We start from the raw sequence: 27,307 nt of genomic DNA, 5'->3' as shown, positions 1-27,307 counted from the left end.
ACGGGCGGATCACGAGGTCAGGAGATCGAGACCATCCTGGCTAACACGGTGAAACCCCGTCTCTACTAAAAATACAAAAAACTAGCCGGGCGAGGTGGCGGGCGCCTGTAGTCCCCGCTACTCCGGAGGCTGAGGCAGGAGAATGGCGTAAACCCGGGAGGCGGAGCTTGCAGTGAGCTGAGATCTGGCCACTGCACTCCAGCCCGGGCTACAGAGCAAGACTCCGTCTCAAAAAAAAAAAAAAAATTTTTTTTTAGTTAAAATTTAAAATGTTGTAATAGGCATAGAAAGTCTGGAGAAAGACTTCAAACAGTTAACCAAGGAGGTGTGAAACTACAGGGAATTCCATTTACTAATGTATGTCTATAATGTACAGTAAGATACATGTATTTCTTCTTTAGCACAAAATAAATTTCATTATAACAAACAATTATTAAACATACAAAATATTTTTGAAAATTTTTTATTTATACACTTTGGGAGGCCGAGGCGGGCAAATCACTTGAGGCCAGGAGTTTAGGATCAGGCTGGCCAACATGGCAAAACCCCATCTCTACTAAAAATATTTTTTAAATTAGCTGGGTATGGTGGTACGTGCCTGTAGTCCCAGCCACTCAGGAGGTTGAGGCACCAGAATCACTTGAACCCAGGAGGCGGAGGCTGCCATGAGCCAAGATCATGCCACCGCGCTCCAGCCTAGGTGACAGAGCATGACTGTCTCCAAAAAAAGAAAAAATTTATTTATAAAAGAAATGAGGTCTCCCTAAGTTGCTGTGGCCTGTTTCGAACTCCTGGCCTCAAGGTTCATATGCATGAGACACTATGCCAGATCCAAAATATTTTTAAGAAAGCAAATAACAAAATGAAGCAATTTCATGTTTCCCCCCCCCCACCCCCCGGCTTCCATTTTTTTGCTGCAAGCAATTTCATGTTTTAAGAGAGCTCTGATAGTCAAAATAGAGCTCCAAAAATTAATTCCAAGTATCTATGGGTAATCTTTGGGAGATAACATCTCTCCCATAACAATAACAGTTATCTGCTTCAATCTATTTATTTATGTATTTTGGAGACAGAGTCTCACTGCTGTGCAGGCTAAAGTGCGCTGGCACAATCATAACTTACTCTAGCCTCAATCTTGAGGGATCCCCTTGAGGGAACCTCCCACCTCAGCTTCCTGAGTAGCCAGGACTATAAACACTACAGGAGGACACCACCACACCCATCTTTCCTTTTTTTTCTTTTTTTTTTTTTGACAGAGATGGGGGTCTCACTATGTTGCCTAGGCTGGTCTCAAGCAATCCTCCCACCTTGGCCTCCCAAAGTGCTAGACTTACAGGCATGAGCCACTGGTTCCTGACCCTGCTTCAATCATTTTTACGGATGAAATACAACAGAACTCTTGAGAAATAAAAGCACCTTGGTACACTCTGAGTAATAGACAGGTTTAACCATGTTAAACTGCGCCTAAATAGTAAAATGGCTTTGTCTCAGGTCATAAAGTAAATTTCAATAGATTATAATAAATAAACCATTAAAAGACAAAGAATGAGTCCCATCTTTCAAAAAGCCCATGAAGACGCATTTTACCAGGCCAGATTTCTTTCTCATAAGGTTTCTACCTTCTAATCCTTGAAACAGAGGGTTTTCAAACTATGCAGATCTTGGTCACTAATATCAACACAGCAGAACACTAGAAGAGGTAAAGCACGTACTGATAAGCGTGTGCCTTGTTAAATAGTCTAATTCTCCAGGAAATGAGTTTTGTTTTATGCCGGCTAGAATAATAATAGCATTGTTTCCTGGCCAGGCATGGTGGCTCATGCCTGTAATTCTAGCACTTTGGGAAGCCAAGGTGGGAGGATTGCTTGAGCCCAGGAGTTAAGAGACCAGCCTACATAGCAAGAAAAAAAAAATTATGCCATTATTTCTTGAGTACCAACCATATCTCTATCAATGTATTTGGTATTTTGCATAGAGGGCTCATGTAATCCTCAGAACAACTTGTAAGGTATCATCAACTCTCTGATATAGACAAGGAAACCAAGTTCCAAGATGTTACATTAAGAGAAGTGCCAAAGATCACATGACTACTTCAAGTAGAACCAGAGCTTTAAAAAAAAAAAAAAAAAAAAACCCTAGGGTTTAACTCTCAGGTTTTGCTCTATCTTCTAAACCCAATGATCCTGACCAATATATCTCTTAAAGTGTCCAGTTTATTTGATGCCTTTTTTTTTTTTTTTTTTAAGTGTCAGGGTCTCACTGTGGTTCCCAGGCTGGTCTCAAACACGTAGCCTCAAAGGATACTTCCACACTGCCCCCGACTCAGTGGGATTACAGGTTTGAGCCACCACACCCAGCTATGCTACGTGTTTTATCAAATGGAATTCACTTGAAACAAAATTAAAAACTTATATACATTGTGATTTCCCTTAAGGAAAACATAAATATTCAAGTGTGAATGGTAAAGTTTCACCAAAACCATTTAGTTATCCAGTATATTAGGAATAAAATTTGGTACCATACAAATCTCTACGACAAAATCTAGCCAATATCACAAAATTCTCACAGGTTAAAAATTACAGTAAATGGGCTGGGTGTGGTGGCTCATATCTGCAATCCCAGTGCTTTGGGAGGCCACCACAGGAGGATCACTTGAGGCCAAATGTTTGAGACCAGTCTGGGTAACACAGCAAGACCTCATCGCTACCAAAAATATTTTTAATTTTTTTTTAAATTAGCTGATTGTAGTGGGCACAGGACTGCAGTTCTAGCTACATAGAAAGCTGAGGCAGGTGGATTAACAGAGCCCAGGAGTTCAAGGCTGTAGTGAGCCAAGATAGTGCCACTGCACTCCAGCCTGGACAACACAGTGAGACTCTGTCTCCAAAACTAAAAAAAATTCAGGAGTAGAGGTTGGAGGATTACTTGAGCCTAGGAATCGCAGACCAGTCTGAGCAACATAGTGAGACCCAGTCTCTACCGAAAAAATTTTTTTAATTAGCCAGGCACAATGGTGTGCACCTGTAGTCCTAGCTAATCAGGAGGCTGAGGCAGGAAAATCACTTGAACCCAGGAGGCTGAAGCTGAGATGAGCCACGGCTGCACCACTGAATTCCCGCCTGGGCAATAGAGCAAGACCCTGTCTCAAGAACTTTTATAAAGTAAAGTAAATGAAGGGCAAACATATGGTTATTAACAGTTAATTTCAATAACAAACAATATGCAAATCAGAGAGGCAATTTTATATTTAAAAAATATTAAAATTGGCCAGGCACGGTGGCTCACACCTGTAATCCCAGCACTCTGGGAGGCCAAAGTGGGTGGATAACCTGAGGTCAGGAGTTCGAGACCAGCCTGGCAACATGGCCAGTCTCTACTAAAATTACAAAAAAAAGCAGCCAGGCATGGTGGTGGGCACCTGCAATCCCAGCTACTAGGGAAGCTGAGGCAGGAGGATTGCTTGAACCTGGGAGGCGGAGGTTGCAGCAAGCCAAGATCACGCCATTGCACTCCAGCCTGGGCAACAAGAACAAAACTCCATCTCAAAAATAAATAAATAAAATTACATATTAGATGGTGACAACAGTAATTCAATAACTGGAATAAGAAAAATTAATAGTCACAAGGAGCTTTTCATTTCACACAAGAAAGTCTATAAAATACTACTACTATCAATGCAATAATTGTAATAAAAGGCAAACTTGAACTCTTCAAAAGCTAGTAAGTTACCTAAAGATACAGTTATTTCAGAAATTTCAGGATTTGGGTGGGGTGCAGTGGCTCCCGCTTATAACCCCAGCGCTTTGGGAGGCTGAGGCAGATCAGTCTCAGGCAGATCACCTGAGGTCAGGAGTTCTAGACCAGCCTGGCCAACATGGCAAAAACCCATTTCTATTAAAAATACAAAAATCAGCCAGGCGTGGTGGCGGGTGCCTGTAATCCAGCTACTCTGGAGGCTGGGGCAGGAGAATCGCTTGAGCCCAGGAGGCAGAGGTTGCAGTGAGCAGAGATCATGCCACTGCACTCCAGCCTGGGCAAAAGCGAGAATGCATCTCAAAAAAAAAAGGAAGAAATTTCAGGATTTCCACCTCACAGTATCTATTTTTTTGAGGAGATGATATAGGTCCAAAATCACAACTAAAATATATTTGGAAAACATTCTGTATAAGAAACTCCACTCCACAAAACATAAATAGTATGCAGACATAAAACACTGACCATAATACAAACGTACCATGAATTAACATAGGTATTTCCACTTTTTTAAATAATATATTCATTTTAAAAAATTATTTGAATTCCCTACAGACAACCAAAAAAAAATTATTGGAAGACCTCATCCTTCATTCATAACTATGAATAGAAACTACTAATTACCATACATTAACAAAGTAAAGAACAAAGAGGAGATCTCCCAGAGGAGAGAGACGGTGCACAGTATAGGAAAAGGTTTATTAAATTTCAAATTAGTATATTTGAAAAGACTCGTGATTAATAGTCATAAAACATGGGAGGCCAAGGAGGGAAGACTGCTTGAACCCAGGGGTCCAAGACGAGCCTGTTCAACGTTGTGAGACCTCATTTCTACAAAAGATAAACAAAATTAGCTGAGCATGGCTGCGTACACCTACGGTCCTAATTATCTGGAGGGCTGAGGTGGGAGGATCACTTTGGCCAGGGAGGTCAAAGCTGTAGTGAGCCATGATCATGCCACTGCACTCCAGCCTGGGCAACAGAGCAAGACTCTTCTCAAAAAAATTGTTTAAAGTCATAAAATAAGGTACAATTGCTAGCCCCCAAAAAAGCAGCAGAAAGAAAAGTTCTTAGTATTGAAAAAGTGACTGTCAAGTTGTTGCTCTTTTATTTACATACTTTTCAATTCAGCAATTCTATTTACAGGACTCCATTCTACTAAAATACATATACACAAAGATATATATGTACAAGGATATGCACTACAACTTTAATACCAAAATATCCATTAAAAACTACATTAATATCCACAAATAGGAAAAAAATAATAGTACAACTAGACTACACAATGGTCTGTATGTATTGACATGGCAAAGATTTATATGATACATAAATAAGGAGACACTAAGCATGGGCAGTATAATCCTACTTACATTCCTTTTACACAGTAATGTAATACAATAATAATATTAACAGCAACTACTATACCTATTTTACTATATAACACTGGTTCTCAGGTACTATTCTAAGCATTCTAAATGTATTAACTCATTTAATCCTCAGAACTCAAGACACCAGAGTCTATAACTACCACTCTCTGTAAATATAAGGATACTAGGGCACAAACAGGTTAAATCACTTTCCCAAGACACACAGCACTAAATCAAGAGAGCTGGGACTCCAAATCCACCAAGGTGATACTTCACATTTCCAGCAGTCAGGACACAAACCAAAGCCCAGCTCCAGTCCATCCTCTAAAACCTCTGCTTTTCTCTCTCTCCCTCTTCTTCTCCTTTTATGTAAATGCATATAAAAAGGTAAGAACAGACACACCAAACTGTCAACTGTGATAACCTTTAATCATGAAAGTATAAGTGAAAAGAGTTTTTCCCATTTTAAAATACATCATATGAAGGTATATATCTATATAATTGGCCAGGTGCAGTGGCTCACACCTGTAATCCTCCAGCACTTCAGGAGGCCGAGGCGGGTGGATCACGAAGTCAGGAGTTCGAGACCAGCCTGGCCAACATAGTGAAACACCGTCTCTACTAAAAATACAAAAAATTAGCCAGGCATGGTGGCAGGCACCTGTAATCCCAGTTATTCAGGAGGCTGAGGCAGGAGAATCTCTTGAACCTGGGAGGCGGAGGCTGCAGTGAGCTGAGATCATGCTACTACACTCCAGCCTGGCGACAGAGCAAGACTCTGTCTCAAAAAATAAATAAATAAATAAATCTATATAATTTGTATTATTTATAAAACACATGCATTATTTTGCTAAGTTTTTTTTTCTTTTTTTTCCTGAGACAGAGTCTCACACTGTCGCCCAGGCTGGAGTGCAATGGCGCAATCTCAGCACACGGCAACCTCTGCCTCCCGGGTTCAAGCAATTCTCCTGCCTCAGCCTCCTGAGTAGCTGGGATTACAGGTGCCTGCCATCACACCTGACTAATTTTTGGTATTTTTAGTAGAGACGGGGTTTCACTAATGTTGGCCAGGCTGGTCTCAAACTCCTGACCTCATGATCCACCCTCCTCGGCCTCCCAAAGTGCTGGGATTACAGGCGTGAGTCACCGCGCCCAGCCTTTGCTAAATTTTGAACCTAAACCAAAATCTCAAAAAATACATGAGCCTAGGATATGAACAAATAATTTCCAAAACAGGAAATAAATGGCCGGGCGTAGTGGCTCACGCCTGTAATCCCAGCACTTTGGGAGGCTGAGGCGGGCGGATCACGAGGTCAGGAGATCGAGACCATCCTGGCTAACACAGTGAAACCCCGTCTCTACTAAAAATACAAAAACAAAATTAGCCTGGCGTGGTGTAGGCGCCTGTAGTCCCAGCTGCTCAGGAGGCTGAGGCAGGAGAATGGCATGAACCCAGGAGGCAGAGCTTGCAGTGAGCGGACATCCAGCCACTGCACTCCAGCCTGGGCGAAAGAGTAAGACTCCGTCTCAAAAAAAATAAATAAATAAACCTAGTAAACAAAGGAGAAAAAATAAACCTTACAAGTAATGAAAGAAATGCAAACTAAAATCGTCTATCATTTTTTTTTTTTTTTTTTTGAGATGGAGTCTTGCTCTGTCACCCAGGCTGGAGTGCAGTGGCCGGATCTCAGCTCACTGCAAGCTCCGCCTCCCGGGTTTACACCATTCTCCTGCCTCAGCCTCCCGAGTAGCTGGGACTACAGGCGCCCGCCACCTCGCCCGGCTAGTTTTTTGTATTTTTTAGTAGAGACGGGGTTTCACCGTGTTAGCCGGGATCGTCTCTCGATCTCCTGACCTCGTGATCCGCCCATCTCGGCCTCCCAAAGTGCTGGGATTACAGGCTTGAGCCACCGCGCCCGGCCTCATCTATCATTTTCACCTAACAAACAAAAACTGAAAGACTGCAATATTTAATGCTGATAAAAAGAGCAGAACCTGAAAATATGTACATGTATTATGTATCAATAAAAACAATTTTAAAAATGTAACAGGCACTAGGGTACACTGCAGGTAAAGTGAAAATTCGTATCTGGTAATATAGATCAATTTTCCTAGTGTTCACACCTGTTGACTCAGTAATTTTTACTTTTACTAAGGAAGTATCTAAAATACTGAAAAGCATTATGCACAAAGATGGTTTCCAGCATTCCTTTTTTTCTTTTCTTTTTAAGAGAAGAGTCTCACTCTGTCACCCAAGCTGGAGTGTGCAATAGCACAATCATAACTCACTGCAGCCTCAAACTCCTGAGCTCAAGCAATCCTCCCAGCTCAACATCCCAAGTAGCCACGGCTACAGGCACACTCCATTAGGCCTCACTAATTTTTTTCTAATTTCATAGATACAAGGTCTTGCTATGTTGCTCAGGTTGGTCTTGAACTCCTAGGCCTAAAGCAATCTGCCTACCTTGGCCTCCCAAACTGGTTATTACAGGCATGAGCCACCCTGCCTGGTCTCAGCACTCCTTTCAATAGCAAACTGTTAACTTAAAAATCGAGTAAATGGTGCATGTCTGTAATCCCTGCAACTTGAGAGGCTGAGGTGGGAGGATAGTCAGGAGTTCAAAGTCAGCCTAGGAAACACAGCAAGATCCTCATGTCAAAAAAAGAAAAAAAAAAAAAAAATCCAGCAGTAAGGAATGTGTTTTCAGTAAATTGTGGCACGGTCATGTATCTAATATTATAAAGCCATTAAAGATGCCTTCAAAATGTTTACTGAAATGTGACTATACTGGCCAGTTAAGGTGGCTCATGCCTGCAATCCCAGCGACTGGGTAAGCTGAGGCAGGAGGATAACTTGAGCCCAGGAGTTGGAGGTTAGAGTGAGCTATGATCATGCCACTGTACTCCAGCCTAAGCGACAGAGACTCTATCTCTAGAAAAAAGAAACAAATGTTAATATATCAATATGTTAAAATAGGAAAAATAATACAAAGTTACATTTACAGTATGATTTGCAGCTATGCAAATGTGTGTATACATATAAACACATATATGCCAACCCATGTGTACATAAATATGTACAAAAATATGTATAATATATAAACAAAAAATTCCTTCAATGAAATTTATCAAAATACATCAATGAGTTAGAGTTATGAGTAAACTTCTTTTTTTTTCCTGTATTTTCCACAATGATTACATATGGCTTTCCTAGAGAATGGGGGTTTTTCTGTTTCTTAAGCAAAAAAGCCTTTTCTCTTCATCACACTGAAAGAGAAATGAATGAAGTACTGTGTTACTGCCTATCTAGATACACGGTATTTTACTGGTTGCTAAGCAGCAGATCCTGGTGTTTTTACATCATGCCTATCTCTAGTCACAGGCAGAAAGGACTGGAACTCAGGCACAAACTCACCCCATCCAAATGGCAGTGTATTTCCTCTTGGAGAGTGGCCCAAAGAGCACATACAGCAACTTTAATTCTCTACTCAAACCACTCCCCATCTCTCACCTTAACATACCAAGCAGATTTTTTATATGGAACAGTAATCCTCACACGAGCTGCACGAAAGGGAAGACCTTTTTAATCCTCTACTATATGCCACCCACTCCATCCCTGAGAGATAATTTGCATTTAAGTACATTCACCCACCAAGCTAGAAATCACCATCATTCTGGACATGTATCTGTCATCAACTGACACAGACAGGTAAGCCTTGCTGCTTTCTGAAAACAGCCAATCCTGCTCAGTGAATGACAGCATCAGCTAAGATTTCTTCTACTGTAGAGAATGGGTGGGTCCCCCACTAATGCTGTAAATCCCAATACTCAGTGTCATTCCCTCCAAACAGCAGAATCTACAGTATGGAAATTCTTCCACAAGAAAAGCCCAATTCTTGTGGCCACAACCATTAAGAGAATCCCGAGTCAAGGCATTCTCCCCAAGCTTCTCTTCCTGCGTCTTCACAGGAACCACAGAAGCCAAGTCCTATACTATGCCCGCCCCTGCTGCTGCAGCAGCCATTTTTGGCTCAGCCCTGCTGCAGTCCCAGATGAAAGCCAGGACAGTAAGGACAAGATGGCAAAGGACTTTTAAAATGGAAACTCTTTAACAAAAATAACAATGAAGCAGGCATCATAAAAAATGTTGCAATAATATGCCATGTCATTTAAAATAAGGTTTAAAAAAAAAAAAGATGCCTATACTTAAGCACTTTAAACCGTTTTTCATAGCATCATGAAAAATTTGAGGAAACCTAATTCATCAAAATGTGAGATCGGCACTATACTGATTCTATGGTAAAACCAACATTAATCAGAATGGGGAACACAATGCTTAACGAGTTTAGCTTCTACTCAACTAATAGTTAACAACAACAACAAAAACTCCCTTGATTTCTGTTGAAAATCTAAATGCATTTTAAATTCCTCTTCACTGTCTTAAAATAATGTAATTTAATCTTTGCTGAATGAGAGTTCACGGAGAGTCAAATTTTAACTTGTTTTGATTTTCCAAAATAGAAGTAGCTTTAATTTGCTAATTATAAAAATAACTGGCCGGGTGCGGTGGCTCAGACCTGTAATCCCAGCACTTTGGGAGGTCGAGGCGGGTGGACCACCTGAGGTTGGGAGTTCGAGATCAGCCTGGCTAATATGGTGAAATCCCATCTCTACTAAAAATACAAAATTAGCTGGGCATGGTGGCACACGCCTGTAATCCCAGATACTTGGGAGGCTGAGGTATGAGAATTGTTTGAACTCGGGAGGCGGAGGTTGCAGTGAGCCAGAATCATACCACTGCACTCCAGCCTGGGCAACACAGTGAGACTCCATCAATCAATCAATCAACCAATCAATAACATGGTTAAACAAAATATTACTTATTGCAGAAAGAAATCAAATGACCTAATCTCACCAGCAACCAGTAACCACATGAACACTGCTGTATAATCAAGCACCTTTTCCTAATGTATTTAAATAAAATTTGAATATACATGCTATTTTTAACTAACTTCCACAGAGAAAATGTGCACTTTTTTATATCAGTAAATGTTTCTGTAACATTTTTAATGGTTATATAGTATTTCAATGCCTATATAGCCTGTAATTTGCCCAACGTCATATTACTAGGCCTTTAGCATGTTTCAAAAGGTTTACTATCATGAAAGATGACATGAGATCAGGACTTTATTTGAATACCAACTTTCAAAGTATAATTCTATAAAAGCAAATTGTATTAAATAAAAAAAAAGCAGGGCTAATTTCAAGGTAACCCTTGAATGTATGTTAAAAAAAATCTCTTAGAATACTAACAAAATATAATACAACAGTCCAGTTTCTGTTACATCACCTAGGGCCACAAGAAACAAACTCCTAGATCAAACTACATCACCCACTCCACTTGGAAAGAGATTCATCCTAGTCCCTATCTCACTCTAGATACTAGTTTAGTAAAACAGACTTAAATTCAAACAAAAGAAGATAGTAACTAAGCCTAGGGAAAAACTGAAACCAATTCCATGAGGTAAGACTGATCCAGGACTCTAATCAGACAATTATGAGGTCTAGCTTTAGATTGGAGAATGGAGGGATTAAAAGGCTCAGAAGAAGTTCTAAAGACTCCCAGATTTATAACTGACAGGGAACCAAGCACCTAAAAAAAGCAGGCAAGCTCAGAAGTACACTATACATTCCATCACAGACATTTCTTCGGGCCAGGCACGGTGGCTCAAGCCTATAATCCTAAGACTTTGGGAGGCCAAGGCTGGTGAATTGCTTGAACTTAGGAGTCTGAGAACAGCCTGAGCTACATGGTGAAATCCCATCTCTACAAAAAAATTCAAGAGTTAGCTGAGCATGGTGGCACATGCCTACAGTCCCAGCTACTCTGGAGGCTGAGGCAGAAGGATAATTTGAGTCTGGAAAGTCGGTGCTGCAATGAGCCAAGATGATGCCACTGTACTCCGGCCTGGGCAACAGAGCGAGACCCTGTCTCTATAAAATAATAAAATAAAAGCAAATAAATTTTTTTTTAAATCTTTGGGTTCACAGATTTGAAAAGGCCAACTACCTTTGCTTACGTACTCCTTAGATGGAATCAAACTTGCTAACACTAAAAAAAAGCAACCAGAAAAATAAAATGCCCCCTACAGGGCCTTCAACATAAAACTTTTTTTTTTTTTTTTTTTTTTTTTTTTTTTTGAGACGGAGTCTGGCTCTGTCGCCGGGGCTGGAGTGCAGTGGCCGGATCTCAGCTCACTGCAAGCTCCGCCCCCCGGGTTTACGCCATTCTCCTGCCTCAGCCTCCCGAGTAGCTGGGACTACAGGCGCCCGCCGCCTCGCCCGGCTAGTTTTTTGTATTTTTTAGTAGAGACGGGGTTTCACCGTGTTCGCCAGGATGGTCTCGATCTCCTGACCTAGTGATCCGCCCGTCTCGGCCTCCCAAAGTGCTGGGATTACAGGCTTGAGCCACCGCGCCCGGCCCATAAAACTTTTTTATAAAAGTAAAATCCATTTCCCTTCCACTCCCAGACTGTTTCCTAATGCAACTTCAATTACCTTTCCAGCCGTTACAAGTCACAGTAAGCTGGTATCTACTACCATGACCCAGAGAGCTTCCCAAAATACTCTCCTTATAAGATCATAGTGATATCAGCTATTAATAACATGATTTTATGCCATATAAAAAATATATCAACATTTGGAAATTTTACATAACTTAATGAACAATTACCTTCAAAATAACTGATGCATAATCCTATAATCTTCCAAATAACCAATGCATGATGTTACAAAATCATACATAGATAAAAGATCCATTCAAGCCAAGCACGATGTACACACTCTGTCATCCTAGCAACTCAAGATGCCGAGGCAGAAGGATGGCTTGAGGCCAGGAGTTCGAGGCTGCAGGGAGCTATGACTGTACCTGTGAATAGCCACTGCACTCCAGCCTGGGAAACAAAGAAATATGCTGTCTCCAAAATAATTTTTAAATAATCACAAATTGATTCCTAAATGCTCCAAAGTTCCCTCCTTTCTCAAATCTATTTTCTAATTAGATTAGAAAATGTTGAGGGACAATGGTCACTCTTCATTTTTACTTCTTCCCACAGTCCTCCTGAAGTGTATAGCAGGCCCGGATGTGTGCTGCCCCTAGTAGCTTTCAGTCACTTTCAGAATGTGTTATTTTTTTTTTTTTTTTTTTTTTTTTTTTTTTTTTTTTTTTTTTTTTTTTTTTTTTTGAGACTGAGTCTGGCTCTGTCGCCCAGGCTGGAGTGCAGTGGCCGGATCTCAGCTCACTGCAAGCTCTGCCTCCCGGGTTCACGCCATTCTCCTGCCTCAGCCTCCCGAGTAGTTGGGACTACAGGCGCCCGCCACTTCGCCCGGCTAGTTTTTTGTATTTTTTAGTAGAGACGGGGTTTCACCGTGTTAGCCAGGATGGTCTCGATCTCCTGACCTTGTGATCCGCCCGTCTCGGCCTCCCAAAGTGCTGGGATTACAGGCTTGAGCCACCGCGCCCGGCCAGAATGTGTTATTTTTGAAAGGCGGCTAAAAGATACTACATCTCAAAGACTCCTAGACAGACAAACGTCTTCACTCATCTAGAAGATTCTAATGGCATTCTGAATAGCACTATCATTCTTTTAACTACCTACTATGACAGCTACCACAGTAACATTTCTTTTTAATAGCTGAGGCCATTTGAGAAGGAGGTGAGTTAAAGATTTCCATAATCCATTCTAACTCTCACATTCTAAGATTCTGGTTCTCGAGCACGGGGGAACAAGGTCGTGAAAACAAGGTCTTGATGAGGTGCCGCCATTTCATCCATCCCCCGTCTCTGCACTTTTCGCAGAGCTTCCAGCAGCGCTATGTTGGGCCACAGCATCCGGAAGTTCACAACCTCTGCGGTCCATAGGAGCCACTATGAGGAGGGTCCTGGGAAGTATTCACCATTTTCAGTGGAAAACAAGTGGGCGTTACTAGTTAAGATGTGCTTGTACTTTGGATCTGCATTTGCTGCACCCTTCCTTATAGTACAACACCAACTGCTTAAATCATAAGGATGTTTCAGCTCGTCCATTTAACAGATATGAAGAGGATTTTAAGAGATACAGCCTCTGGAAATGGATCAAACTCTAACTCATGGCATACTAGGTATGTTTGTCAACAAACTTATGACATGAAAAAAAAAAAAAAGAAGATTCTGGTTCTCTTTATTCTCAAGTCCCAGCATTCAATAATGCTGGATACTACAGTTGTTTAGGGGCTGGAAGATGAGTCAGCAGGTGTAGCCATTTGTGAGAAGCAGCTTTTTTTTTTTTTTTTTTTTTTTTGAGATGGAGTCTTGCTCTTGTAATCCAGGCTGCAGTGCAATGAATGGCACAATTTCGGCTCAGGGCAACCTCCGCCTCCCAGGTTCAAGTGATTCTCCTGCCTCAGCCTCCTGAGTAGCTGGGATTACAGGCATGCACCACCACACCGCACTAATTTTTCTATTTTTAGTAGAGACTGGATTTCACCATGTTGGCCAGGCTGGTCTTGAACTCCTGACTTCAGGTGATCCTCCCACCTTGGCCTCCCAAAGTGTTGGGATTATAGGCGTGAGCCACCGAGCCTGGCCAAGAAGCAGTTTCATTATACTTCAAACAACAGTGAAGCCAGCAAAAGACAGCTGCTGTGGTTTACATTGCTGAACATGCTGTTGGGTTTCACAGGCCAGTAAAAACTACCCATTGTCAGCAAGCCTCATTTTTCTTAGTTAAGGGTTAAGAAGCACCAGACTTAGCTAGTAGTTCCTAAAGTAGAATGAACAATCTCTTTTCTCAAAGCAGAATTAGTATAAGCGCTTATCCGCCAAAATCAGGGTTATTGGTTTAACGGAATTTGCTCATTTCTGAAGATGTCCTACTGGAAATAGGATAACTGAACATTAAAAAACCATTCTTGCCTAGGAATGTGCCTCCGGTTGCAATAAACAAACTCTCTACGTAAACCACTAATGTTATACATGCTCAGACACAGGAAAAACTGCTTTCAATAACAACAAAAAAAAGTAAGTCAAGGGCATTATTTTTTTTAATCACAAAATGCTATTAACTAAAGTACAGAGAAAGGAATAGAAAATATGCAGATACAATATCAATCACTAACCTTTTTTGTGAGAGCCAGAAAGGCAAAACAACCTGCAACATTCTATGAAAGTATCTATTGTTTTGGTTTTGAATATTTTCAACTCAGTTTCACTTCTGAGTCAAAAGTAGTTCATCTTTAAGAATTCTGTCATAAGTAGCCTCCCCTCCAAATATAATTTTCAAAGTTTTGGTTTCCAGTGAAGGACTAAACTGAAAAACACCTCCTAACTGCTTTCTGGTTTCATATCCAATGGTTCATCTGAGCATTACACCCTGAACACAAATAGATGTTCCTTTTTCATTCAAAGGCAGCCAATTTAACCTAACATTTCAAATTCTAGCTGAACTATTAATAAGGAGATGCAGATATATGCTATGTATCTATACGTCTATGTATATCTCCATCTATGTATCTCTTTAGCACTATGATAAAAGATGTCCTACCTTTTGATGAGCAGGTACTTTCACTATTGTCTCATTATTTGAGTATTAAAACAACACGCCTCAATTTTACTCACTTATAAACAATCTACTACAAACCTGCTACTAACCACTCACTAACCATAAACAAAGGCTGAAACTGAAAACAGAAATATATTTTTTAAATATATAGGCCAGCGGGGCGCAGTCGCTCACGCCTGTAATCCCAGAACTTTGGGAGGCTGAGGCGGGCAGATTACTTGAGGTCAGGAGTTCGAGACCAGCCTGGCCAACACAGAGACACCCCATCTCTACTAAAAATACAGAACTTACCTAGGCTTGGTGGCAGATGCCTGTAATCCCAGCTACTCGGGAGGCTGAGACAGGAGAATCGCTTGAACCTGGGAGGCGGGGGCTACAGTGACCCAAGATCACGCCACTGCACTCCAGCCTTGGCAACAGAGTGAAACTCCATCTCAAAAACTAAAATAAAATATGTAGGCCAGGCACAGTGGCACACACCTATAATCCTAACACTTTTGGAGGCCCTGGTGGGAGGATTACTTCAGCCCAAGAGTTTGAGAATAGCCTGGGCAACATAAGGGGACCCCTATCTCTGTCTTGCTCTGTCGCCCACGCTGGAGTGCAGTGGCACAATCTCGGCTCACTGCAACCTCCGCCTTCCGGGTTCATGCAATTTTTCTGTCACAGCCTCCCAAGTGGTTGGGACTACAGGTGCACACCACCATGACTGGCTAACTTTTTGTATTTTTAGTAGAGGTGAGGTTTCACCATATTGGTCAGGCTGGTCTCGAATGCCTGACCTCAGGTGATCCACCAGCCTTGGCCTCCCCAAGTGCTGGGATTACAGGCGTGAGCCACTCTGCCCAGCAAAAAAAAAAAAAAAAAAAATGAGCCAAGTGTGGTGGTACACATCTGTGGTCTCAGCTACTCAGGAGGCTTAGGTAACAAGATCTCTCAAGCCCAGGAGGTCACGGCTGCAGTGAGCTATGACCACACCACTGCACCCTAGTTTAGACAATAGAGCAAGACCTCGTTTCCAAAAAAATATACATATATATGTATACATACATGTATATATTAAATGCAGACTGGATAACAATCATGGGAATTTACCTAGATACAAGCTTTTTTATACCTATTTGAAAAACTGAAGAAAAAAAGGTAATCTGAAAAGTCATCCTTATGAAAAGTATATAAAATCTATAAAAGTCCTAAGTAAAAAACTTAATTCACACATCAATCTTGGATTTGAATTACTCACTACAAACATATAACCCAACCCTCCCTCCTAACATGCTTCCAGAAGGGTCCTTCTAAAACACAAATTGGCCAGTCATTCCCTAGCCTACAGCTCTGACGGCTTCTTACTGTCAGCTTCTCAGTACAGCTTCTCACTGTCATCTGAGTGATCTTCAAGCTTTTTAGCATGGTTTATAAGGCCCTTCCTGTGGCCTCTGATTATCTGTCCACTACCCTTCAAATCCTTGCTCTACCAATAATAGGTAAGTTATTTTTCACTGTCTTGAGTCTCTGCATGCACTGATTCCTGGCTGGAATTCTCTTTATCCCACTGCTCTCCTTCGTATGGTTTGTTCATCCTTCCAGTTTCAGTTTAGAGGAGTACCCTTCTCCAAGAAGCCTTTGAATTCCCTCATTTCTCTCAATCTTTTCCCACTCACCCGCTAAGTGGTCCTCCTCAGAGCTCTCACAGGCCCTCTGCTTACTGATTTCTCTTTACCTTCTTACATATCTGTCTCCTGAATAAGGACTTTAAGTTTCTTCAATTTTTTTTTTTTTTTTTTTTAAGAGATAGGGTCTCACTCGGTCACCAAAGCTGGAGTACAGTGGCGCAGTCATAGCTCACAGCAGCCTCAAACTCCTGGCCTCAAGCCATCCTCCCATTTTAGCCTCTCGTAACTGTAACTACAGTGGCACAGGCGTTACTATGTCAGCCTAAATTTTTTTTTTTTTTTTTTTTGAGACAGGGCCTGGCTATGTTGCCCAGGCTAGGACTGTAAGTTTCTTGAACGCAAAGGTTATGTCTTATTTCTAATTCCCTAGTGCTTAGCCCAGGACACACTTTCAGTGCTCTAACATCTACCAAACAAACATCTACCGAACGATCAAGTCAGAATACACAACGAGAACACAGGCTTCTCTTTAGAATCTAGGCAGAAAGTATCCCAACTCTGCTTTGTTCAACACTCCATACAAAACAGCTTGCCAAATCACCAGCTCCTAATGGTTCAAATACTGGGCTAACAAAGGAGTTCCCCACATGTGGGCAAGATGCCTTAGGCCCACAAACACATCGTCCACAAGCTATTTTCACTATATCAAAAAGTCTAAGAAATTATACATCGGCCAGGCGCCAGTGGTTCACACCTATAATCCCAGCACTTTGGGAGGCTGAGGCGGGCGGATCATGAGGTCAAGAGATCGAGACCATCCTGGCCAACATTGTGAAACCCCACCTCTACTAAAAACACAAAAATTAGCTAGCAGTGGCATGCGCCTATAGTCCCAGCTACTCAGGAGGCTGAGGCAGGAGAATCGCTGGAACCCAGGAGGCAGAGGTTGCAGTAAGCCGAGATTGCGCCACTGCACTCCAGCCTGGGCAACAGTGCAAGACTCTTTCACAAAAAAAAAAAAAAAAAAAAAAACAGAAAATCCACAATAATGAGGCCAAGACAAGCTAACTCAAACAGTTCCTTTTCTTCTGCTTAAAATTTATCAACTAAGGATAGTAACGGAGTTTATCATGCTCTGCCTAATTCCTGATTAGCATATGAAAATCTTTTATTGAAAACTCCAGTTTCAAATTAATGATTTCACAATAACTACTGCCCAGAACCCCAATAGCAGCCTATTAGGGAGATAGCAAGTGGTTTCCATCTTTTTGATGTTTTAGCCAGTTGCGGTGCCTCACACCTCTAATCTCAGTCACTTGGAAGGCTAATGCTGAAGAATAGCTTGAGCCCAGGAGTTTGCAGTGAACTATGACAGCGCCACTTTCCACCCTGGATGAAAGAATGAGACTCCATCTCAAAAAAATAAATAAATATTTTGAAATGTTTTTTTATTTCTAAAATGTGATTATAGGAAATAAGCAAAAGTATAAACTTAAACGTAACTCTCCAAACCAAAGCCCTAAAGAACTAATTTTAGACTTGTAGGAGAAACACGCAAAAAGCCAGGTGCTCATGCCTGTAATCCCAGCACTTTGAGAGGCTGAGGCAGGCGGATCACTTGAGGTCAGGAATTCAAGACTAGCCTGGCCAACATGGTGAAACCCCAACTCTACTAAAAATACAAAAATCAGCTGGGCGTGGTGGCGCATGCCTGTAGTCCCAGCTACTCAGGAGGCTGAGATGGGAGAATCGCTTGAACCCAGAGGGCAGAGGCTGCAGTGAGCTGAGATCGTGCCATTGCACTCCAGCCTGGGCAACAAGAGCGAAACTCTGTCTCCAAAAAAAAAAAAAAGACCGGGCGCAGTGGCTCACGCCTCTAATCCCAGCACTTTGGGAGGCTGAGGCAGGCAGATCACAAGGTCAGGAGATCGAGACCATGATGGTTAACATGGTAAAACCCCATCTCTACTAAAAAAAAAAAAAAAAAAAAAAAATGCACAGAATAGGCCGGGCATGGTGGCAGGTGCCTGCAGCTACTCGGGAGGCTGAGGCAGGAAAGTGGCATGAGCCTGGGAGGCAGAGGTTGCAGTGAGCCGAGACTGCCACTGCACTCCATCCTGGGCGACAGAGCGAGACTCCGACTCAAAAAAAAAAAAAAAAAAAAAACTCAAGAGTCTTCAATCAAAAACTAGCTGTCAAGGATTAAATGTCACTTCCTCCAATTACATAAACAAAACTCAGTGGGAATCTATTCTGGATAGTTTAAAGGTTGTGCTGCCTTGATCCTCCTCTTTCCTCTCAGCAGTTTCTTTCTCTTTTCTGTAAGCTTCCTCATCCTCCTCAAGTAACCAGACACTGCACAGACTACTAATAATCTATGCTTTTCTCTTCCCTCTCTCTCCATTATGCTTATATTTTCACAGATTTGTTTTTCCAACCATTTCTGCTCATCTGACTTCCATCTCCCCATTTCCAAACATCTTCAGTTATCTCCATTTGTTTGTAAAATGAATTGGACATTTCATTCATTTCAAATCCAACGTCCTAAACTGAATTTATCTGACCACTATCTCAAAACAATGTATACAATTAAATCCTACATCTTTCTTACTACATCATTGAACAGCATCATTTTCTAGTCTCAAAACCCTGGAGTCAATTTTAACTCTTCTTTCATCAAAGATATTCAAATCTCTATTTTTCTTCCTTTATTATAGCTTTCATGATACGATCACCCTTTCCTTTCCATTTCCCTCTAGACAGGATGTACCTCAGCAAAACCTTGGAAAACCTTGGAAAAATTAGGCTGGGCGCAGGGGCTCACATCTGTAATCCCAGCACTTTGGGAGGCCGGAGCCAGAGGATCGCTTGAGCCCAGGAGTTCAAGACCAGGCTAGGCAACATAGTGAAACCTCGTCTCTACAAAATATCAACCTGGGACCACCTGTCGTCCCTACTATTTGGGAGGTTGAGGCAGAAGTATTGCATGAGTCTGGGAGGTTGAGGCTGCAGTGAGTCATGATCAAACCACTGCACTCCAGCCTAGGCAACAAAGCAAGACCCTGTCTCAAAAAAAATAAATAAACGATAAATTATACAGTTAGATATCCAAAGGGTCTCCAAAATTGTCAGATGCACATTCACTGCTTTCTATTTTAGCCCAGTGGGTCTTCAGACTACCCCAAATAACACCATACACCATTTCCTAACCACTGACAACTCTGCCCATACCATTTCCCTCAACTGTAGATGTCCTTCCCCTCAACTTCAAGTCAGCCCAAATACTACTTCCTATTCCTCTAGTCCTCACTGACTTTCTGATCTCCTACCTCCATTTGAGAGTACTGTATATTCTTTTTTTCTTTTTTTAAAGAGAAGATCTTGCTCTCTTTCTTACCCAGGCTGGAGTACAGTGGTATGATCACGACTCACTGCAGCTTCAACCTCCCGGGTTAGAGCAACCCTCCTGCTTTAGCCCTTCCCACACAGCTGAGACTCACCACTACACGTGGCTAAATTTTTTTTTTTTTTTTTTTTGGTGGAGACAGCATCTCCCTATGTTGCCCAGGTTGGTCTTCCTACTCCTAGGCTCAAGTGCTCCTTCTGTCTACCCTCGCAAAGTGCTGGGATTACAAGTGTGAGCCATCACACCCAGCCTCAGGTTTCTTTTGTATATTCTTCAATAGACAGCACAGACATACAATGTTAGTTAATAAATATCTGCTCCATTAATTATTGATTAAATAAGTATTGTGCACCTGCTAAGAATCAGGTACTGTGGTTAGCTTAATCTGTAATATCAAAACAATAACATTTCTCTTCTCTTTTTTCTTATTCTTTCTCAAGATTCTACTAGTCTTTCCTTCAGTTTACCATTACCAGTTGTCCTTTTATACTCAGTTGAGCCCTCAGCTGAATAGCAGTTAAGCTACCTCATTAACATGATTCTGGAATAAAAGGGAATAATGACTTTTCTCTCAAAATATTCCAAGAAAGGCCGGGCGTGGTGGCTCAAGCCTGTAATCCCAGCACTCTGGGAGGCCGAGGCGGGCAGATCACGAGGTCAGGAGATCGAGACCATCCTGGCTAACATGGTGAAACCCCGTCTCTACTAAAAAAAATACAAAAAACTAGCCAGGCGAGGTGGCGGGCGCCTGTAGTCCCAGCTATTCGGGAGGCTGAGGCAGGAGAATGGCGTAAACCCGGGAGGCGGAGCTTGCAGTGAGCTGAGATCCGGCCACTGCACTCCAGCCCGGGAGACAGAGCGAGACTCTGTCTCAAAAAAAAAAAAAAAAAAAAAAAAAATTCCAAGAAAATCAGAAAGAATAACGAGCAGTAAGTTTCCAAAGGCTATTTGACCAACTGGAGGTTTCTCACAATTGTCCTTATCGTCAACTAATTTCACACTGGTGCCCTTAAGAACTGACCAAAGCCTTCAATGTCACTGAAAGCACTGAAAGCATAAGAAAACTTCCTTTCTGTGCCTGGACTCTATTTGATAAATACATAGCTTTTTTTTTTTTTTTTTTTTTTTTTTTTTTGAGGCAAGGTCTCACTCTGTCACCCAGGCTGGAGTGCAGCAGTACGATCTCCACTCACTGCAGCCTCTCTACCTCTTGGACTCAAGCGATCCACCCACCTCAGCCTCCCAAGTGGCTGGGACGAGAGGCGCATACCACCACGCCCAGCTAACTTTTGTATTTTTGGTAGAGATGAGGTTTTGCCATGTCGCCCAGGCAGGTTTCAAACTCCTGAGCTCAAGCAATCCACCCACCTTGGCCTCCGAAAGTGTTAGAATTACAGGCATAAGCTACCACGCCAAGCCAATATATAGTTAATTGAAGAAAAGCGATTATTTTTAAAGTGCTTATGAACTGTAACTTATGATGACCAAATATTTATTTCAACTTAGCTCCTCCAACTAAAACAATCACTCTGACCTGATACTCAAGATTTAACACCACTAAAACACAACATAAACCAGGCACAGTGGCACACACTTGTAATCCCACCTACTCAAGAAGCTGAGGCAGTAGAATCATCTGAGTTTGAGTCCAATGGTTTGAGTATACACACGTACATACTCACACTCTCTCTCTCTCTCTCTCTCGGTGTTCATCCATGGGTTCCACAAAGATAACTAGAGTACATTTGGGGCCTTTAATCCCATCTAAACAATTTGCTGTTAACAAAACTCAAAAACAGAAATACCTATATTTTCTCACTAAATCAAATTGTTACCTATGAGGAGTAAAGACATTGGATTTGCAGGTCCTAGTACAATCTATAGATAGAAGGCCTTTCAAATTTGAGGCGCAAAAAAAAAAAAAAAAGAAAAAATCTTCTACACACTTCCTTCTTTTATCTGCAATATAAGAAGGAATCCTTTTTAACTCGAATAACGTATTAACGTGAATTAAGAACACGATTGTTGGAAAACTCAGATGTTGGCAAAGCTTAAAAATAAAAAAACAAGGGCTGAGTACAGTGGCTCAGGCCTATAATCCCACCATTTTGGGAGGCCGAAGCAGGAGGATTGCTTAAGCCCAGGAGTTTCCGATCAGACTAGACAACAAAGTGAGACCCCTATCCCTATCTCTCCAAAAATTTTAAAAATTAGCTGGGCACAGTGGTGTGTGCCTGTAGTCCCAGATACTTAGGAGGCTAAAATGGGAGGATCCCTTGAGTCCAGGAGTTCGAGATTGCAGTGAGCTATGATCAAACCACTTCGCTTCAGCCTGGGTGACAGAGCAAGGGTTTAAAAAAAAAAAAAAAAAAAAGGCCAGCACAGTGGCTCATGCCTGCAATCCCAGCACTATGGGAGGCCGAGGCGGGCAGATCACCTGACGTCAGGAGTTCGAGACAAGACTGGCCAACACGGCAAAACCCTGTCTCTACTAAAAACACAAAAAAACCCAGCCAGGAGTGGTGGTACACACTTGTAATCCCAGCTGCTTGGGAGGCTGAGGCAGAAGAATCACTTGAACCTGGGAGGTGGAGGCTGCAGTGAGCCAAGATCGTGCCACTGCACTCCAGTCTGACACAGAGTGAGATTCCGTCTCAAAAAAAAAAAAATAGCATGCAAGAAAAAGCTTAATTTTCTGATCACACTTTGGTACTATGGCTCCAATGGCAGCTGATACATTAAAAATAGATTATTTAAAAGAAAAAAAAAAAAGCCAGGTATGGTGGCTCATGCCTGTAATCCTAGCACTTTGGGAGGCCAAGGCCGGAAGATCAACTGAGGTTGGGAGTTTGAGACCAGCCTGGGCAACACAGTAAGACCATCTCTACAAAAAATTGAAAAATTATCCACGTGCCAGGCACGGTGGCTCACATGGTGAAACCCCTGAGCAACATGGTGAAACCCCAACTCTACAAAAATACAAAAAGTTAGCCAGGCATGATGGCAGGTGCCTGTAATCCTAGGTACTCTGCAAGCTGAGGCAGGAGAATTGCTTGAACCCGCGAGGTGGAGGTTGCAGTGAGCCAAGATCATGCCATTGCACTCCAGCCTGGGCGACAGAACAAGACTCCTCTAAAAAAAAAAAAAATTTAGCCACGTATGGTGGTGCACGCCCATCATGCCTATAGTCCCAGGTACTCGGGAGGCTGAGGTGGGAGATCTCTTGGGCCAGGGAGGTTGAGGTCACAGCGAGCCGTGATCAAGCCACTTCACTCCAGCCTGGGGAACACAGCAACACCCTGTCTCATTTAAAAAAAAAAAAAAGAAAAAAAAAAAAAAAAAGGCCAGGCGAATTGGCTCAACGCCTGTAATCCCAGCACTTTGGGAGGCTGAGGTGGGCAGGTCACCTGAGGTCAGGAGTTCGAGACCAGCCTGGCCAACACGGAGAAATCCCGTCTCTACTAAAAATAAAAATTAAAAAAAAAAAAAAATCAGCCGGGAGTACTGACGCACACCTGTAATCCCAGCTACTCAGGAGGCTGAGGCAGGAGAATCACTTGAACCTGGGAGGCAGAGGTTGCAGTGAGCCGAGATTGCGCTATTGCACTCCAGCTTGGGCAACAAGAGCAAAACTCCAACTCAAACAAAAAAAAGATGATGGCTTCTTGAAAGAACACAGAAATCAACCTAAAGGAATTCCTGATGGCCAAAGCTAGAACAATCTGAGTAACAAAACAATGACAGTTACTAGATTTTAACCCATAAAATAAAATACATACCCACGAGTCCATAGTGATATGAATAATAAATAAACAAATGGAGGAAAGACAGCTCTTCCTCATAGAATTACAATCAATAAATGTAGAAGGAGAGAGTGAAATAGAAAGTCACAGTTAGGCAACCACAAAAGCAATAAATTTTGCAGACAAGCTCCACCAGTTGCTAAAATTGAGAACCAAAGTTTGAGAAGACTTTAACATTGTTTGCAAACTCATCAAGTATCTCCCACAAGATACTTATGAACAACAAAAGGAAAGAAAATAACTCCACAATAGAAAGACTCTCAAGACGCCAACTTAACCAAGTAGTCAAGGTAAGCATCATCGTACTGACATCACGAATCTCCTGATATGGGACAATGAGAAGGAATGTATAACCTCACCCCATTCATGAGAAAACATCAAACAAATCCAAACTGAGGCATACCCTATAAACAATGGATCAGTAATCTTCAAAAGTGTCAAAGTCACAAAACATAAGGAAAGTCACAGAAATAGTTACAAACCGTAAGAGAATAAAGAGAAATAACAAAATGCAATTAGAATCCTGAAACAGAAAAAGGACATCGGGGTCTCTCCTTCCAGCACAGTATGAGAGCAGAGCAGGACCTGTAGTGCTGGGAGTCATGGCAGGAAAAGCATTTAGAAAGTTTCTTAGGTCTGTAATCCCAACACTTTGGGAGGCAAAGGTGGGCGGATCACTTGAGGTCGGGAGTTCGTGACCAGCCTGACCAACATGGTGAAACCCCATCTCTACTGAAAATACAAAAATTAGCCGGAAGCAATAGTACACGCCTGTAATCTCAGCTACTTAGGAGGCTGAGGCAGCAGAATCACTTGAACCCGGGAGGCAGAGGCTGCAGTGAGCACAGATCGCGCCACTGCACTCCAGCTTGGACAAGAGAGAGAGACTCTGTCTCAAAAAATAAGTTTCTTCCTCTTTGAGCATTGGTTGAAAAACAAGTGCCGGCCAGGCCTGGTGGCTCATGCCTATAATCCCAGCACTTTGGGAGGCTGAGGCGGGTGCATCACCTGAGGTCAAGAGTTTAAGACCAGCCTGGCCAACATGACAAAACCCCACCTCTACTAAAAATACAAAATTAGCAGGGCATAGTGGCGCATGCCTGTAATCGCAGCTACTTAGGAGGGTGAGGCTTGAGAATCGCTTGAACCCGGGAGGCGGAAGTTGCAGTGAGCCAAGATCGCACCATTGCACTCCAGCCTGGGCAACAAGAGCAGAATTTCATCTCAAAAAAAAGAAAAACAAGTGCCACTGAAATCGTAACCAAAGGAAGCATAATTCTTTCAGAAAAATCTCAAAGTAGCTGCTGGATCAGGCTCTGAACGAAAGGATAGAGAGAGATTCAACCAGTCAATGTAAAAGTTGGAGATAGGCCGGGCATGGTGGCTCATGTGCCAGTGTAATCCCAGCATTTTGGGAGGCCAAGGCAGGTGGATCACCTGAGGTCAGGAGTTCAAGACCTGCCTAATCAACATGGTGAAACCCCGACTCTACTAAAAATACAAAAATTAGCCATGGTGGCGAGTGCCTGTAATCCCAGCTACTCAGGAGGCTGAGGCAGGAGAATTGCTTGAACCCGGGAGGCAGAGGTTGCGGTGAGCCGAGATCACGCCACTGTACTCCAGCCTGGGCAACAAGAGCAAAACTCCGTCTCAAAAAAAAAAAAAAAAAAAAAAGTTGGAGATAAAGTTCTTCCAGAATTTAGAGGTGCCAAAGCAGCTCTAGGTGACAAGGATTATTCATTTAGAGATGGTGATACTCTTGGAAAGTATGTAAACTGAAATAAATCACTACTGAAATGGCATCAATGTGAAGCTGCCCATTCCACTAAAGTTCTAAAATCATTCATCATGTAAATAATTTTCAAGTCTTTTATAATAAATTAATGATATCTAAACTAATCCAAAGCAGGCAGATCACCAGAGGTCAGGAGTTCAAGATCAGCCTGGCCAACATGGAGAAACCCTGTCTCTACTAAAAATACAAATTAGCCGGGTGTGGTGGCAGGTACCTATAATCCCAGTTACTCTGGAGGCTGAGGCAGGAGAAACGTTTGAACCCAGGAGGAGGAGGTCGCAGTGAGCTGAGATCACACCATGGCACTCCAGCCTGGGCAACTGAGCAAGTCACCATGGAAACAGAAAAAAAGGCGGGACACAGTAGCTTACGCCTGTAATCCCAGCACTTTGGGAGGCCGAGGCAGGTTCACTTGAGGAGTTCGAGACCAGCCTGGCCAACATGGAGAAACCTTGTCTTTACTGAAAATACAAAACTTAGCTGGGTGTAGTGGCACACACCTATAATGCCAGCTACTCTGTAGGCTGAGGCAGGAGAATCGCTTGAACCTGGGAGGCAGACGTTGCAGTGAGCCAAGATGGTACCATTGCACTCCAGCCTGGGGGACAGAGCGAGACTCCATCTCCAATAAATAGACAGACAGAAAGACAGAGAGAGAGAGAGAGAGAGAAAGACAGAAAAGGGAGGAAGGGAGGGAGGGAGGGAGGGAGGGAGGGAGGGAGGGAGGGAGGGAGGAAGATTGATTCCTAATTGTCTAAGCCATGTAATGGTTAACAGGTAGGGGTAGCCATATAAATTACTATCCAAACCAAGACCATTACAGGAGAAACAGGATCTATAAGTAGGTCACTGGTCAGTGTTGTTAAAGACCTCAAATAACCTTGCGATGGCATGAACTTTATGGTTAGGCAAGTTTCCCTCACCTCCCCTCAGCCTCTGGAACAAAGGCAGGAGAGGGGCCAGAAAGTTGAACCAGAAAAATCCCCAAACTCCTTTCCAGCTTAGAAAAATCATTGGTTTTTGGTGGTACCCTTCAAAGACATTTCTTTTTAAATTTACTAAGTGTCTATTATGTGTAAAGGAAAAATAAGCTAATGCATACTTATATTTGGATCCTTTAACTATGATTTTTCTAATGAAGATCAAGAATGAAATCAGTGACATTCTGGAGCCGCATTCAGCTTTCATTGCCTTACCTAAAATGTACCACATTTAAATACACTCACTCAGTCACACAATATAAAAGGTAAAAAGCTAAGGTCAAGTGCTCTGTAGTCTGCTTTTGAAACAGCATTTATTCCAGGAAGTTGAACCACTTCCAAATTCTAATATTTCTGAAAAAGATCAACAATGTAATACTGGGAGTATCAGCTGACTACATTAGCCTCAAAGATTCAACAATATTAATTAGGTACTTGATGCCATTAAAATTATACATGGACTAATTAAGACCTACTTCCTTTGAATATTGAGTAAGAGCTAAGCTAGAGACATGCATAATAATTTAAAACCTAAAGCAGATATAATCTTATAAAATCAGCAACTCCACTCATTCCCACTTCCCAATTTCAAGTAATTGAAGAGTTTTTTTGTGGAAAGTCTTTACCCAAAACAAACTTTTTATTACACCTAAAGGTAACAAAATAACCTCTTCTTTAATGTGGTCTTTTCCTAAATAGCAAAAAGAATCCCGCTAGACAAGAGATTAAGCAGTATTTCCCAATTTTGTTTTTTGTTTGTTTGGTTTTTTTTGAGACAGGGTCTGGCTCTGTAGCCCAGGCTGGAGAACAGTGACATGATCTCAACTCACCGTAGCCTACCTCTGCCTCCCGGGCTCAAGAGATTCTCCTGCCTCAGCCTCCCAAGTAGCTGGGATTACAGGCATGTGCCACCACAACCGGCTAATTTTTGTATTTTTTTAGTAGAGTCAGGGTTTCTCCATATTGGCCAGGCCGGTCTTGAACTCCT

General features: G+C 42.2%; 2 protein-coding genes across 33 annotated transcripts in view; one reads left to right on the top strand and one right to left on the bottom strand.

Moving 5' to 3' along the window:
- Positions 1-27,307, bottom strand: part of LOC105483079 (eukaryotic translation initiation factor 4 gamma 3) — a 369,254-nt gene that overhangs the window by 325,469 nt on the left and 16,478 nt on the right. The gene's annotated exons all lie outside the window — the stretch shown is intronic.
- On the top strand, positions 12,998-13,189 carry LOC112426926 (cytochrome c oxidase subunit 7C, mitochondrial-like). The gene has a single exon (XM_024793199.2). The coding sequence runs from the start codon at positions 12,998-13,000 to the stop codon at positions 13,187-13,189; it is 192 nt and encodes a 63-aa protein (XP_024648967.2).

This window comes from Macaca nemestrina, chromosome 1, assembly GCF_043159975.1.
Source record: "Macaca nemestrina isolate mMacNem1 chromosome 1, mMacNem.hap1, whole genome shotgun sequence".
NCBI classification, from domain to species: Eukaryota; Metazoa; Chordata; class Mammalia; order Primates; family Cercopithecidae; genus Macaca; species Macaca nemestrina.
This window is presented reverse-complemented; position numbering and strand designations above follow the sequence as displayed.

Coding starts and splice junctions, on each gene's coding strand:
- LOC112426926 (XM_024793199.2), top strand. CDS start 12,998: ATGTTGGGCCACAGCATCCGGAAGTTCACAACCTCTGCGGTCCATAGG.